Source organism: Lacerta agilis, chromosome 17 (assembly GCF_009819535.1).
Source record: "Lacerta agilis isolate rLacAgi1 chromosome 17, rLacAgi1.pri, whole genome shotgun sequence".
Classification (NCBI taxonomy): Eukaryota; Metazoa; Chordata; class Lepidosauria; order Squamata; family Lacertidae; genus Lacerta; species Lacerta agilis.
Genome location: NC_046328.1, coordinates 14,328,880 through 14,342,851, shown reverse-complemented (window position 1 = coordinate 14,342,851; position 13,972 = coordinate 14,328,880). Strand labels below are relative to the sequence as shown.

At 42.1% G+C, this 13,972-nt stretch overlaps 1 protein-coding gene across 1 annotated transcript in view; it reads left to right on the top strand.

The window, feature by feature from the left end:
• The window catches only part of SPECC1L (sperm antigen with calponin homology and coiled-coil domains 1 like), a 48,965-nt gene that overhangs the window by 13,626 nt on the left and 21,367 nt on the right, over positions 1-13,972 (top strand). The window contains exons 4-9 of the mRNA XM_033135921.1: positions 819-2,452; positions 4,592-4,799; positions 10,908-10,981; positions 11,151-11,326; positions 12,616-12,779; positions 13,719-13,810. Of these exons, the coding sequence (XP_032991812.1) occupies positions 819-2,452; positions 4,592-4,799; positions 10,908-10,981; positions 11,151-11,326; positions 12,616-12,779; positions 13,719-13,810 (2,348 nt within the window). The remainder of the gene's footprint in view (positions 1-818; positions 2,453-4,591; positions 4,800-10,907; positions 10,982-11,150; positions 11,327-12,615; positions 12,780-13,718; positions 13,811-13,972) is intronic.

Here is a 13,972-nt window from a genome sequence, read left to right as displayed (position 1 = left end):
GCTAGAGCAATAATCTGCCAACGAATTTGGGACATGGAACTGCAATGCCACGTGAGCGAGATGAATAAACACCCAATAAAAGATAATGGGAGAGGATTTACCCCAGAAAATTATTTGTCAAAATTACTAATACCTAAATACAGATGGTCATTTACCCTCACTAGATTCAACGTGCTCCCATCTGCCTTATTGCAGGGCAGATTCAAGGGTAAACCATATGCGGAACGAGTCTGCCCCTGTGGCTTGATGGAGGTAGAAACTGTCTCTCATGCCTTGTTATGCTGCCGTTTCTACGGGGATATATGCTCTGTATTTATTACCCCTGCTATGCAAAAATCTCTAAATGAATCCGAACTTAAATGTCTAAAATCCCTGGTATAGGACAAGGATCCTGAGATCATGTTAAGGGTAGCCAAATTCTGTGCGATTGCCATAAAACTTAGGGAACAAGCTGTGCTATCATAATGATTAAGGCCTTAAATGATAATTTTAGGTTATATATTAGTGGCTAAGTTTTAATTTATATATTTTTAAACTGTTGCTATATCTGTATTGTCCCTGTTATACCTAATTGTAAATTCAAATGTATCTCTATCGCGTTTTATGACTTCCTTGATATTGTATGTGGGCTGGAACTGGTCTGTGACTGAAATAATAAATTCATTCATATATGCATGTCTGTTACCGGTACTAATTGATTTCCAAGTATGTAGATGAGACTTCATTGTCATGTGATTCTGGATACCTCATTGACTTGTATAAAATCACATCCTTCCTTGCCAGCTTAATATTTTTTCTAACCTTTTAAAACAATACAGGTACAACTTCTGCAGCAAAGCGTAGCACTTCGGCTGGAAATAAGGAATCCAACTCTTCTCGAGAAAGAATTCGTGACCGTTCGCGGCTGACCCAAAGCAAAAAATTGCCACTAGCTGGGCAGACAAGCAATGATACAGTCCTTGCAAAACGCTCCCGTAGCCGTGCTAACCCGGACTCTGATATTCGCATGAGCAAGTCTAAATCAGACAATCAGATCAGTGACAAATCTGTTCTGGAAGCAAAAGTAAAAGATCTTTTGACTTTGGCCAAAACAAAAGATGTAGAGATCTTACACCTGAGGAATGAGCTCAGAGAAATGCGTGCTCAGCTTGGCCTAAATGAAGATCAGTTTGAGGGAGTTGAGAAATCTGAGGAGAAAGAAACCATCGTTGTCCACCAGCCAACTGATGTTGAGTCCACATTATTGCAGTTGCAAGAACAGAACACTGCCATCCGGGAGGAGCTCAACCAGTTGAAAAATGAGAATCGGATGTTGAAGGACAGGTTAAACGCATTGGGGTTTTCTCTGGAGCAAAGGCTGGACAACTCTGAAAAGCTGTTTGGCTACCAGTCTTTGAGCCCAGAAATGACAGCTGGAAGCCATAGTGATGGTGGGGGTACCCTTACTTCCTCAGTTGAAGGTTCTGCCCCTGGTTCAATGGAAGATCTTCTGAGTCATGATGAGAACACCTTGATGGACAATCAGCACAGTAACTCCATGGATAACTTGGACAGCGAGTGCAGTGAAGTTTATCAGCCGCTCACTTCAAGTGATGATGCCTTGGATGCTCCATCCTCTTCAGAGTCTGAGGGTGTGCCAAGCATAGAAAGATCAAGGAAAGGGAGCAGTGGCAATGCCAGTGAAGTATCTGTGGCTTGCTTGACGGAGCGGATACACCAGATGGAAGAGAACCATCATAGCACAGCTGAGGAACTTCAAGCCACTCTACAGGAACTTGCTGACTTGCAGCAGATTACACAAGAGTTGAACAGTGAGAACGAAAGGCTTGGTGAAGAAAAAGTTATTCTTATGGAGTCTTTGTGCCAGCAGAGTGATAAGTTGGAACATTTTAGCCGGCAGATTGAGTACTTTCGCTCCCTTTTAGACGAGCATCATATATCTTACGTTATTGATGAAGACATGAAAAGCGGGCGCTACATGGAGTTGGAGCAACGCTACATGGACCTTGCAGAGAATGCACGTTTTGAAAGAGAGCAACTCCTCGGTGTCCAGCAGCATCTGAGCAACACTTTGAAGATGGCAGAACAAGATAACAAGGAAGCTCAGGAGATGATCGGGGCGCTAAAGGAACGGAATCACCATATGGAACGAATTATTGAGTCGGAACAGAAAAGCAAGAGCGCTCTAGCAGCCACTTTGGATGAGTACAAAGCCACAGTCGCCAGTGACCAGATCGAGATGAACCGGCTGAAAGCCCAGCTAGAGCATGAGAAGCAGAAAGTTGCTGAGCTGTATTCCATACACAATTCTGGTGACAAATCGGACATACAAGACTTGCTAGAAAGTGTCAGGCTTGACAAGGAGAAAGCAGAGACATTAGCCAGCAGCCTGCAAGAGGAGCTCGCTCATACGCGTAACGATGCCAACCGCCTGCAAGACGCCATTGCAAAGGTAATGTTTAAAAAATGTAATTAAAGAAGAGAACATTCCAAATCTCCCTGTGTTCTCTGCAGCCTTTGGGGGAGTATGTGAAGGCATGTGGGAGGGCGGGGGTGGGGGACAATTCAAGCAGCTGATTTAGACATTAGCCAGATCATGTTGACTGCATGGTTACTTTCATGAGTCTTTTAGTTTTATTTCTGTTAATAAACTTAAATCCTCTGCTTAGAATTGAATTCATGACTCCTGGGCTGTGTTTTCTGTAGCATGAAACTTGCATGCTGGATGTTTAGTTTGCCCTTATATCTGCAGTTAGGGTGGGGTTGATTGTTGGTATGAGCAGACTGGTTTATACACAGCATTGAGGGTAGTTTTATGCTGATTTGTCACTTCATTTCTCAACTGTTCATAGATTCAGATACAGCTCAAGTTTCACAGCCGTGAGGTTTGCTTAAACTAGTATGAAGCCTTAACTCTATGCACTAAAGCATCCTTACTGATTAACATTATAATAGATTACTTGGCACTGCCAAATATCAGAGTTGGTATATTTAAACCAGGCATAGGCAAACTCCAGCCTTCCAGATGTTTGGGACTACAATTCCCATCATCTCTGACCACTGGTCCTGTTAGCTAGGGGTGATGGGAATTGTAGTCCCAAACATTGGAGGGCCGGAGTTTGCCTATGCCTGATTTAAACCTTTCCTGATTGAGTTTCTTTGCTACTTGTCCATCTTATGGTATCATAAAGACTTTAGCAAAGCCTTGCAGCTGGATTGAACCAAAGGAGGCTGTTCTAGTTCAGCATCCTGTTTCCCACAGCCGACAAGATGCGTCCTGTGGGAAGCCTAATAGCAGAGCATGAGGGCAATAGCTCTCTTCCACAGTTGTTCTCCAGCAACTGGTGTCCAGAGGCATGTACTGCTGCTGATCCTGGAGGGTAGCATATCCATTATATTACATTTCTTTTTCTTTTTTCATGCCAGAGAGACCTTGGAGGTGCATAGCAGTCAATAGGTTGTCAAATCATACTTGTAATGTATGGAAGTTCCACAGCCAGGGTACCACAAGGCAGAAGGCACTATTGCAGGTCACTGCATAGTGTGCCCCAATCATAGATGCTATCTTGAATAGGGCTGCCCTGCCAATCTTAATGCCTGGTTATCAAATATTGGGAGAGATATTCCTTCAAGTTCTTAGGTCTAAAACAGTGTAGGGCTTTAAATATCAGAACCTTAAATTGGACTCACTTGAAATAAAGCAGCTGGTTCAGTTCTTTAAGATCAGCATAATAGGTTTCTCAGAGGCCTGGCAGCTGTGTCCTGCACCACCTGCAGCTCCTGAACAATCTTCAAGGGCAGCCCCATATACAGCATATCAATGTAGTTTAGTCAGGAAGCTACCAGGGCATGCTTCAAATTCCTTGATGACTTTTCCCAATTATCTTCATATAGATGTTAAAGAGATGGAAGATGAGATGGAACACTGCAGGTCTCCACAACACAAATGCCAAGGGGGGGCCATGCTGTTCTCTGGTAGCGGTCCTGCAGATAGAAGCAGAGCCACCGTAACACAGTGCTCCAGAAGAGTAGCATGGTCTTTGGGAGTAAAAGCTGCTGAGAGGTCCAGAAGAACTAAGTCACATTCCTTCTCCTCCCAATCAGGGTTATCACTCAGGGCAACTAAGGCAGTTGAAGTGTGAAGATTGAAATGAAATCTAGATAAACAGAGTTCACTGTAGCCAACATGACAATAATGACATTGTGATGGCATTATCATCCATACATTTGTCTAATTCTTCTTTGTAGCATTCCAGGATGAGGGGCATCATCACACCTTAGGGCAGCAGTTTCTGCAGATTAATTGTGCACTTTGTGAATAAATTCTTCCTTTTGTCTGCCTTGAATCTTCTGCCTTTGATTTTAACAGGGTGACCCATTGGGTCCTAACATTATGAGAGAGGGAGGGAGAAAAAAGACCTAGCATGAGAAGCAGGATTCTGAGCTGGACTTAAGCCCCTGGCCTGAAACACAGACCAGTCCTGCTCAAAGCTACTTGAGTGGGTTTCTGTGAATTGTTTTATTTGGGAAAGGCATTCACAGAAGTAAAATGAGAATTTGTGTGCATGATGTGTGTGTGTTTTTTAACCAGATAGAAGATGAATATAGAGCTTTCCAAGAAGAAGCAAAAAAGCAAATTGAGGACCTGAATATTACCTTGGAAAAACTTCGGACCGATCTGGATGAAAAAGAAACAGAAAGGAGTGATATGAAGGAAACCATATTTGAATTGGAAGATGAAGTAGAGCAGCATCGAGCGGTAAAACTCCATGACAATCTCATTATATCTGACCTGGAGAGTAAGTAGTTTTTGTTTCAGTTACACATTTTGGTTGTAGTTTCTACCTATGCTTTTTTTTTTAAGCATCAAAATAGTTTACAGCTGAGTAAAAAACATCAATCATGAAGAGAGGGGGAGTGTGTCGGGGAAAATTAAGCATAATTTGTGTCATGCACTGCAGTTCCCAAAGGATGATGCTGTGTGCTGAGCTCCGAAGGAACAAATTGGTGGCTTTAGCCTCTTTCCCTTTGTCTCGACTTTTGTCATCTGGATTTCAAAGACAGCCAGAGATGTGACAGCTGAAAGCTCCTAACCATACAGGCAATAGGCTTCCCACATTCCACTTTTGCCAGAGGGGTGGTGGAACCATCACGCAGAGAGCTGCCCCTTCCATATGCTGTTTTCTAAAACCTGTAAAAGCATTAATCATCATCATCATTTTATTTGTAGGCCGCCTTTCCACAGTTAAAAACAATGTTCAAGGCGGTTTACAACATGACAAAATTTACATAATTACAAAAGTCATAAACAATAAATAAACCACATCAAAAAAATACACAACCAAATGGAAAACAATTTCTTCATAAATCAAAATCTAAAACTAAGAATACAGCATTAATATCATAGTTTAAAATGACATAGATATGTTTTGTATGTTCCAGTCAGGTGTTGCTGATTAAATTTACCCTGTTAGGAGCACTTTCATATCAAACAAATAAAAGGATTCTTTAGTTGTGATTTCTGCATTGCAGGGGGATGGACGGGGTGTTCCTTGGGGTCCCTTCCTACTCTATAGTTCTATGACTCTATGAACACAGTTTTATATACACATTTATATCAAAATACATAGTCCTCCTTTCTTTTCAGATGCAATGCTCAGGGAGTAACTAGCCTTTATCCAGAAGACTTTACTTTTATCATTAATCTGCTTGGCATCTGTGCAGTCTCACAGGAGTCCATCTTTTCCACTGTGCTGTTCAACATTTCTATGAGACCCAAGTGTTCAATGTTGCCTGGAAATGTGGAGTAGCATGTCAGTGGAATGCTGATGTTACTCAGCTCAGACCCCACTGGGTTGAACAGCCCTCCCCAAGCAACACTCTCTGGAAACAACCATCCAAGTGGGATCGGAACCACTTTGAAGCAGTGCCACCCACCCCTAACTCAGACAGCCTCTCCAGAAGGATATCGTGGACAATGGTATTGAAAGCTGCTGAGAGATAAAGGAGAATGAACTGGGACACATTTCCCCTGTCTGTCTCCCAACAGAAGTCATCATATAGGGCAACCAAAGCAGTTTCTGTGTCAAAGCCAGGCTTATATCCTGATTGAAACGGATCTAGAAAATCGGTTTCTTCTCAAAATGCCTGGATCTGGTTCACAACTCCTACTCAAGAATCTTGTCCAACAAAAGGAGATTGACAACTCGCCAGTAATTACTTAGATTTTACAAATCCAGGGAGGGTTTCTTAAGGAGTGGTTTTACCACTGCCTCATTCAAGCAGGCAGAGACCACCCCTTCTCGCAAAGAGGCATTTATCACCTCCCTGGCCCAACCAGCTGTTCCCTCCCTACTACTACTACCAAGAAGGGCAAGGATCCAGAGCACTGACTGATCCAAGCACCTTGTCCACATCCTCAAGCCTTACATCTCTCTTGCCAGCCACAATTTCTGAAGAGGAATAATCTGGCCATTGTAATCTATGATAGTCCCCTGATTGAATTCCAGAAAATGGTTTGAAAACTAGGATAAGTGCAGGATACAAACAGGGTTTTAACAAAGACAGCTGGTTTAGACCATACCTCATCATATTGGATTGCCTGTTTGCTTCCAAGCCTTATTTCCAGGGCCAGTACTTGCTTCAATAAAACCCCTAATGACTTGAGGCCCAGAAACAGCGGCTCCCTTATCAACCAGCTTGTGCCATCTAAGGCCCTTCTCTCAGTACCACCCTTATTGGCTATGAAGTGAGTGTCAACAAGAGAGACAGGTTTTTTTAAGGGGGTGTGCCCTGTGATGCCCCTCCCCAAGGAAGCTCCCCTGGCCACACTGCTTGCTGTTAGATAACCAACAACAATTGTTCACATGGACCTTTTAACTTGTTGAACTGTTTTACTGATTGTTTAAGCGTTTTATTGTTTTTATATATTGGCATGAAAATCAACAACTGTAAACTGCACTGGAATCTTTTTACGGAATATAAAAATATTTCCAATAAATAAGATGGCTATTAGAAACAGTGGATTGGCTCATTTTCTTTCCCCTTCTCAAGGCTTTGCTTTCAGGAGTGCTGCTTACAGCAAGGCCATATAAGGGCAATTACACAACAGGGTTTCAACTTCAGTGCTTTCATGAAATAAGCATGGGACCTGCTCTTACACTTTGACCCGTCTTATTTCTTTGGGAAAACAAATGTAATTGGTGCAGCATTTGGAGGTGAGGTGCCTTGTTCCCTGAAGATTTGGCAAAAGCAGTGATATCAGGAGCCCCACTCAATATTCTGCTCCTGCAACAGGACTTGGTATCCTCACCCCCCAACAATTGATTTTCAAAGGAGCACAGCTTGACCTATGAAGTTGCAATTTCTGCTTAACTTTGATTCTCCTGTGTTTTCAGTGGGAACACTGCAGAACAGCTGCTAGTTTGGTGGATCCTTTGCTGGTTCCCATCCAGTGTAAACGCATAATGCAGACAAGCACTTCATTTGAAATGAAGTCAGTAATCCAGGAAGAAACTGAAAGCTGTATCAAGTGGCTGCTTGTATCCTGTAGTTATGGAAAAGGCAGAAGGATGACACCTTGTGGGACTACTAGCACAGTTTGTGCCCTGGAAAACATTGGAGCACAGAAAACACAAAATGCAAACTACGGTTATTTTGTTAGTGAATCTGGAGATTATTAAACTTCCATGCAGGAAATATTGGGGGAGCATGCACATTTGCTCACACCCCTCCTTGGTGTCTTGTTTCTCTCTCTGCCCCCTGCTTGGAAGGGAGACACAGAGATGCACATTCTCACCCCCCCCCCCCAAAAAAGGTGGCAGAAGGGTATGACATACAATAAAGAAACTACTAACTTCTGGATCATGTGTTCTGTAAGGGCATAATAAATTTGGAGGTGTTGATTTGCCATGCACTGGAGTTGTGTGGTTGCTTTTTAACTTCAGGCTTTGGTGCCCTAAGATTTTTTTTCAGTGGAAGCTCAGTGGTGTAGATTAGATACTTCCCCATCTCTCTTCCACAAGTAGTAGGGAAAAGCGAGTGCACCCCTGTCTGAGGATATTAAAAGGTAAAGGGACCCCTGACCATAAGGTCCAGTCGTGTCCGACTCTGGGGTTGCGGCGCTCATCTCGCTCTATAGGCCGAGGGAGCCGATGTTTGTCCGCAGACAGCTTCTGGGTCATGTGGCCAGCATGACAAAGCTGCTTCTGGCGAACCAGAGCAGCGCACGGAAACGCTGTTTACCTTCCCGCTGGAGCGGTTCCTATTTATCTACTTGCACTTTGACATGCTTTCGAACTGCTAGGTGGGCAGGAGCTGGGACTGAGCAACAGGAGCTCACCCCGTCGTGGGGATTCAAACCGCTGACCTTCTGATCAGCAAGCCCTAGGCTGTGTGGTTTAACCTACAGCGCCACCTGGGTCCCTCTGAGGATATTAGCTGGGAATAATATTTTAATAGTGTGTGCATGAGTAGCCCAGACTGCACAGTGTTTCCCATGTTTGTTCTGGCCTAAGAACATAGTGCCATATTCAACCTTTGGCACATTGAAACATTTCTGCTTGGATGTCTGATGGAACAAGAATGTTTGAGCTCTATCTTCATGGACAGCAATGGAGCAGAAGAGACTATTATCCAAACTGGGCCTTCGCTTTTTAATTCAACAGTACACTAGATGGCGTATTTGGGTTTTCAAAGCTGACACATGTGTTCTTGGAATCCTGAACTTCTAACAAACCATGGCAAAATTGAAACAATTCTCCACTATTTGTAAAGCAAATCTTAAATGGGTATATTTTCTCCTTGTGATTAACTGTGTTCTTTAATCTTCAAAATCAGCATTATATTTGTCTATTACCTAATTACCAGGGCTGCAGCATATGCAATATATTATTGATCATGTACTTTACATGCTTTTAATATGTATAATGGTGCAGCATACATTAATAACAGTGTGAAATGCAACCCTAAGCATTATCCCTTTCAGATTTAATGTGCTCATAGCATAATTAGAGTTGAACCTGGTGTGTGTTGCAAGTAAGTTGTTTGTTGTAAGGATTGCCTTGTTGGATCATGCCAGTGGTCCATGTAGTCCAACATCCTTCTTCCACCTGTTGCCTCGATGAGAAGCTCCCAGGAATGACCTGAGCACAAGAGCACTCTCCCCCTCCTGTGCCTTCTAGCAACCAGTATTCAGAAGCATTACTGCCTTTGGCACACAATTTAAGAAAATATTGCTTGGAATCAGATACCAATTTAAGATACATCAAGGGCTTGTGGGGGTTCACTAGGATAGCCTGAGACTTGTGTTGATGGTTTGAAAAAAAACAACACTGCCAGCATAATGATCTATAAAGAGCCTGAACTGAACTGCATAATTTATTATGGTTTTATGTTTCTACTACCTTGCATTTTTTGCAACTAGCCTGTTCATATGCAGTGCTGTGGAAGGAATGTTTTCCCAAGCATCAGCAATATACTTTTCAGAAATTCTGTGTGCTCATAGCAGATTCCTTCTTGAAAGTGCATCCGGTATTAAGAGACTTGTGTCAACATCAGAGTTAGTGGAAGTTCGAAAAACCTTTTAAGAAAAATCCTGAGGTGGTGTGGGAAATACCCCAAATGGCCCAATGAGGACTGAGCATGCTTAGCGACCAGGGGTGTTGAGTGAAGTGGTGAGGTTTACAGAAAATCTCTCTGTGTGTAGAATGAAGTGCAGTATCATTTTCAGTAAAGAGGATGTAGCTGAGAAGAGCACTCCACACGAGGAAATGCAGCATTGCAAGGTGGTCCTACTTGTATCACCTGTATTCAGCTTCATCAGTATTTCTACTATAATCACACAGTTCTCAAATCTTCAGATACCTCAAATCTTCAAATATCTAAAGGGCTGTCACATGGAGCAAGCTTGTTTTCTTCTGCTCCTGCATTGCAGGGTAGGACTCAAACCAATGGCTTCAAGTTACAAGATAGGAGATTCCAACTAAACATCAGGAAGAGCTTTCTGACAGCAAGAGCTTTTCAACAATGCAACAATCAGGAGGTTGTGGACTCTCTTTCATTGGGAATCTTTAAGCAGAGATTGGATGGCCATCTCTCATGGATTATTTAATTGAGATTCCTGCATTGCATGGGATTGAATTAAATGACCCTCAGGGCCCCTTCCAACTTTGCAATTCTATGATTCTGTGATTCAAGCAATGAAGAGATAAATGAAAACTAATCCTGGTACACAGCCAGTCAAATACTAAATTGGAGGTTGGTCATGGTCAAATTGCATACCCTCTTTGTGTAGCTAGTACAAGGCTGCAGGGGCATTTTTAATGTGACAGATTTCACTGTATTTTAAAAAGGCAACCTGATGCAACTTCAAGGCAGCATTGACTCTGCAGTGCATCTCCCTTAAATAGTTTGCTTTGGTCTAGTAATTGTGTCTAGTGATTGATAACATTCAAAAAAGAAAGCACTGTGGGGGGGAAGGTGGAGATACTTGTTTTCTGTTGAAAACACAAGCAAAGGAAAGTCACCTGGGAGTAAGAACCATTGGACTCGGTGGGATTTACTTTTGAGTAGCCATTAATAAGATTCTGTTGGTAGTGCTTTTTTATGGACAGCACAGATAATTTTTAGAAAGTGTTAGTGGCATTATCATTTTTTTCACAGGAAAACCCTCTCTCGTCGTTGGCATTTTTTTCCTATGCATACATACTTCATATTATGAGGTCCATGCTTGTTTTTTGTTTTTGTTTTTTAATTAATAGCTGTGAAATGTAAGAGAGAAAGCTAGAGTTCTAGAACCAATTCATTGAACTTCCCTTTGAATACTTCCTTTGGGCTTTGGTGAAGTGTTTGCCTAGAAATAACTTTTTCAAAATTTCTGCCTGATATATTTGGTTTTGTTTTGCCAGATACTGTTAAAAAGCTTCAAGACCAAAAGCATGATATGGAAAGAGAGATCAAGACTCTGCACAGACGGCTCAGGGTATATAAGCCAGTTCAATATATAGTGGTTTGGGGTGGAGGTGCATCGGGTGTGTTATACCAGTGCCTTTGGACTCCATTGCTGCTAATTATATTTTATTTAAACTGTTTATATCCCACATATCATGACATTCCAAAGCTGTAAATTTCTTTTTCTTTTCCATTTTCAGGAGGAGTCTGCGGAATGGCGGCAGTTCCAAGCTGATTTGCAGACGGCTGTGGTCATAGCAAACGATATAAAATCTGAAGCTCAAGAAGAGATTGGAGACCTAAAGCGCAGGCTGCATGAAGCTCAAGAGAAGAATGAAAAACTCACAAAAGAGTTGGAGGAAATAAAATCACGCAAGTATGTGAATGACATTTTGTGTTGATTCATTATATTTTCATAAAACTAATTTATTTAATCTCTGAAAGCTATTCAGCAAGAGACTGTATGGTAAAATGTTCTTGTCAACAAAAATATTTGTTTGTAAGTGTGTAAAACACACAAGCTGCTCTACACGTAGGAAAAAGGACAACAGATATTTGCCCTTAGACTGCACTTTTAAAATCCTTAAAACTTCTGCACATACCTCTTGGAGGAGATTATGGCAACTCCATTCTCCCCACTGCCAAAGAAAAGGCTCTCAGAGAAGACTAGCAGGTTCCAGTAGGGTTACAGGGGCACAGCTCTTCTAAATAGTGGGACATGGTGCCTTTTATGAGTGCACCCCTTACCTCTGGTGAAACACTTTGGTATGAAGCAAAGTGGCAGGCAACTTAATTAATTCCAGTGAGCAGCATCTCTACTTCAGGCAAAGGTTCTATGTTGCTTTAGTATGTACCCTAATGTCTCACTTGGCAGAGTGAGGTACAGAAGCACACAATATAGAGTTTTAGTTTCAAGGGTCTTCTGTTTAGTTAGCATGAGCACATTGCAGTCCCTCTATACCAAATGAATTTGTGGCAATGCAGGGGGGAAAGAGGAAAGCAGCTGCACCTTCACTGGCTGATGGATGAGGCCAGGTTAGTCTCCCCCTTGCCGTTACGCACTGCCTTGGATGCTGGGGGTAGCAGCTTCTCAGTGGTCATGGTTTCCTGGCCAATGGCCAAGATCAGGGAGTGCCTCCCTTCAGCTCTGCTGCCCCAGGTAATTTCAACCCAAGGCATAAAAATCCTTACTGTATAAATACAATTGACACCCTTCCCCATCCCTTTCTCCAAAAATTAATTATGAAACTCTTTCTCAAATGACTTTCAGTTTGTAGCCTGTTAGAAGATTTGAGCCACTCCAAGTAGGCTTCCCAGTGCAGCTGATGCCCTTCAGACAGGTCCTCATAAATGAGTCAGTTGCTTAAGCACAGTATAGAGGGAGGAATTCAAAGTTCCTTAGGAGTGTGCTAGCTGTATTTGCACTAGAGGAATGGCTTGTGCAAGGGAAGGCACAGGAAGCTGGCATGGTTCTTGTGACTGGTTGTGTAGCACATTGCAAATACAAGCTTTTGCTAGCGCAACTTTTGTACTGGATTTCATATTGCACAACCATTATTCTCACCCTTGTGTTAGCACAGCAGCCCTTGTGCTGGCGGTCAGAGCACTGAACCCATGCCAGATCATTTTATAGTATCTTGACAACTGCCTTCCCCTGATATTCAGGCAAGAAGAGGAACGTGGACGCGTTTACAATTACATGAATGCTGTTGAAAGAGACTTAGCAGCTCTGAGGCAAGGAATGGGTTTGAGTCGCAGGTCATCCACTTCTTCAGAGCCAACGCCCACTGTAAAAACTCTCATCAAATCCTTTGACAGTGCCTCACAAGGTAATTTTTTTTTGTACCTGCATAAACTTAGTGCAATTTTGTTTGGAAGCGCCACCATTGGTTCTGTTAGCTTAAAATTTTGAACAGAACAAGTACTGTACTCCATGCATACATCAGTAGACTGTAGCACATTTTTTTCGAGGGAGCTCCAGCCGGGTGATGATACTTGTGGAAATGTATTGGATAATATGTGCTTCAGTTTTGTGAGCCCAAAACCATGCACCCAAGTTTTAAAAGTTTCTTGTTGCTCTGAGGCTTTGAATATATGGCAATTTTTATTTATCTAAGTTTTCAATCTTCTTTTAAGCTGCCTCATCTTAGTTCACAATGGTCTGTCTTCAAAAACTTGCTGTTATTATAGTTGAATCTGTATTTCATTGTTAAACTTCTGTGGGACTTAATGATGTTCAGATATAAAAATTCATCTGGGCTTTTAATAATCAACAATCTGTTTACAAAAAAGGCACATTTTAGCTTTAGATAAGGAAACTCCTCCTTGGGCAAGCTCCATAGGTTACTTGTCTTATATCTTTGTGTTCTTTCCATGTTATGAAAACAGAACTTGGCCAGATTTTGCAGGCCTCGCTACAGGAGGACATGACCAAAATCTAGGATATGTGAAATTGGTAAACAGCTGCCAGTCACACTTGGGTCACTCACTTCAGATGAGAAAAGGTTTTACTCTGCAATCTTGTGCCATAAGTGAAAAACATGCAAAACTGTTGCTCTTAATTGATTTTTCTTTTCTTTTCTTTTTGTTTTGGGATATTTAAACTAGATGTTTTAATGTTAATTAATTTTTTTCCTGTTTTTTTTAAAGGAACTTGTCTGCTATTAATGTAACAAGCTGCCTTGGAATGGCAATGCTCTCAAAAGGCTGCTTAGAAATACCTGAAATTAACTATACTTACTCCCTGTTTATTTTGCTGTTTTTGGTAGTTCCTAGTCCAGCTGCAGCTACAATGCCTCGTACCCCCCTGAGCCCAAGTCCTCTGAAAACTCCTCCTGCAGCAGCAGTATCGCCAATGCAGGTAAATGTGTGTTTACTAACTGGAAGAGACTCTGTGAAGACTGGTGTTCAGTCGTACCTTGGTTTTCGAACAGCTTAGTTGTCAAATGTTTTGGTTCCCAAACGTTGCCTACCCAGAAGTGACGGTTCCGGTTTGCGAACTATTTTTGGAAGCCGAACGTCC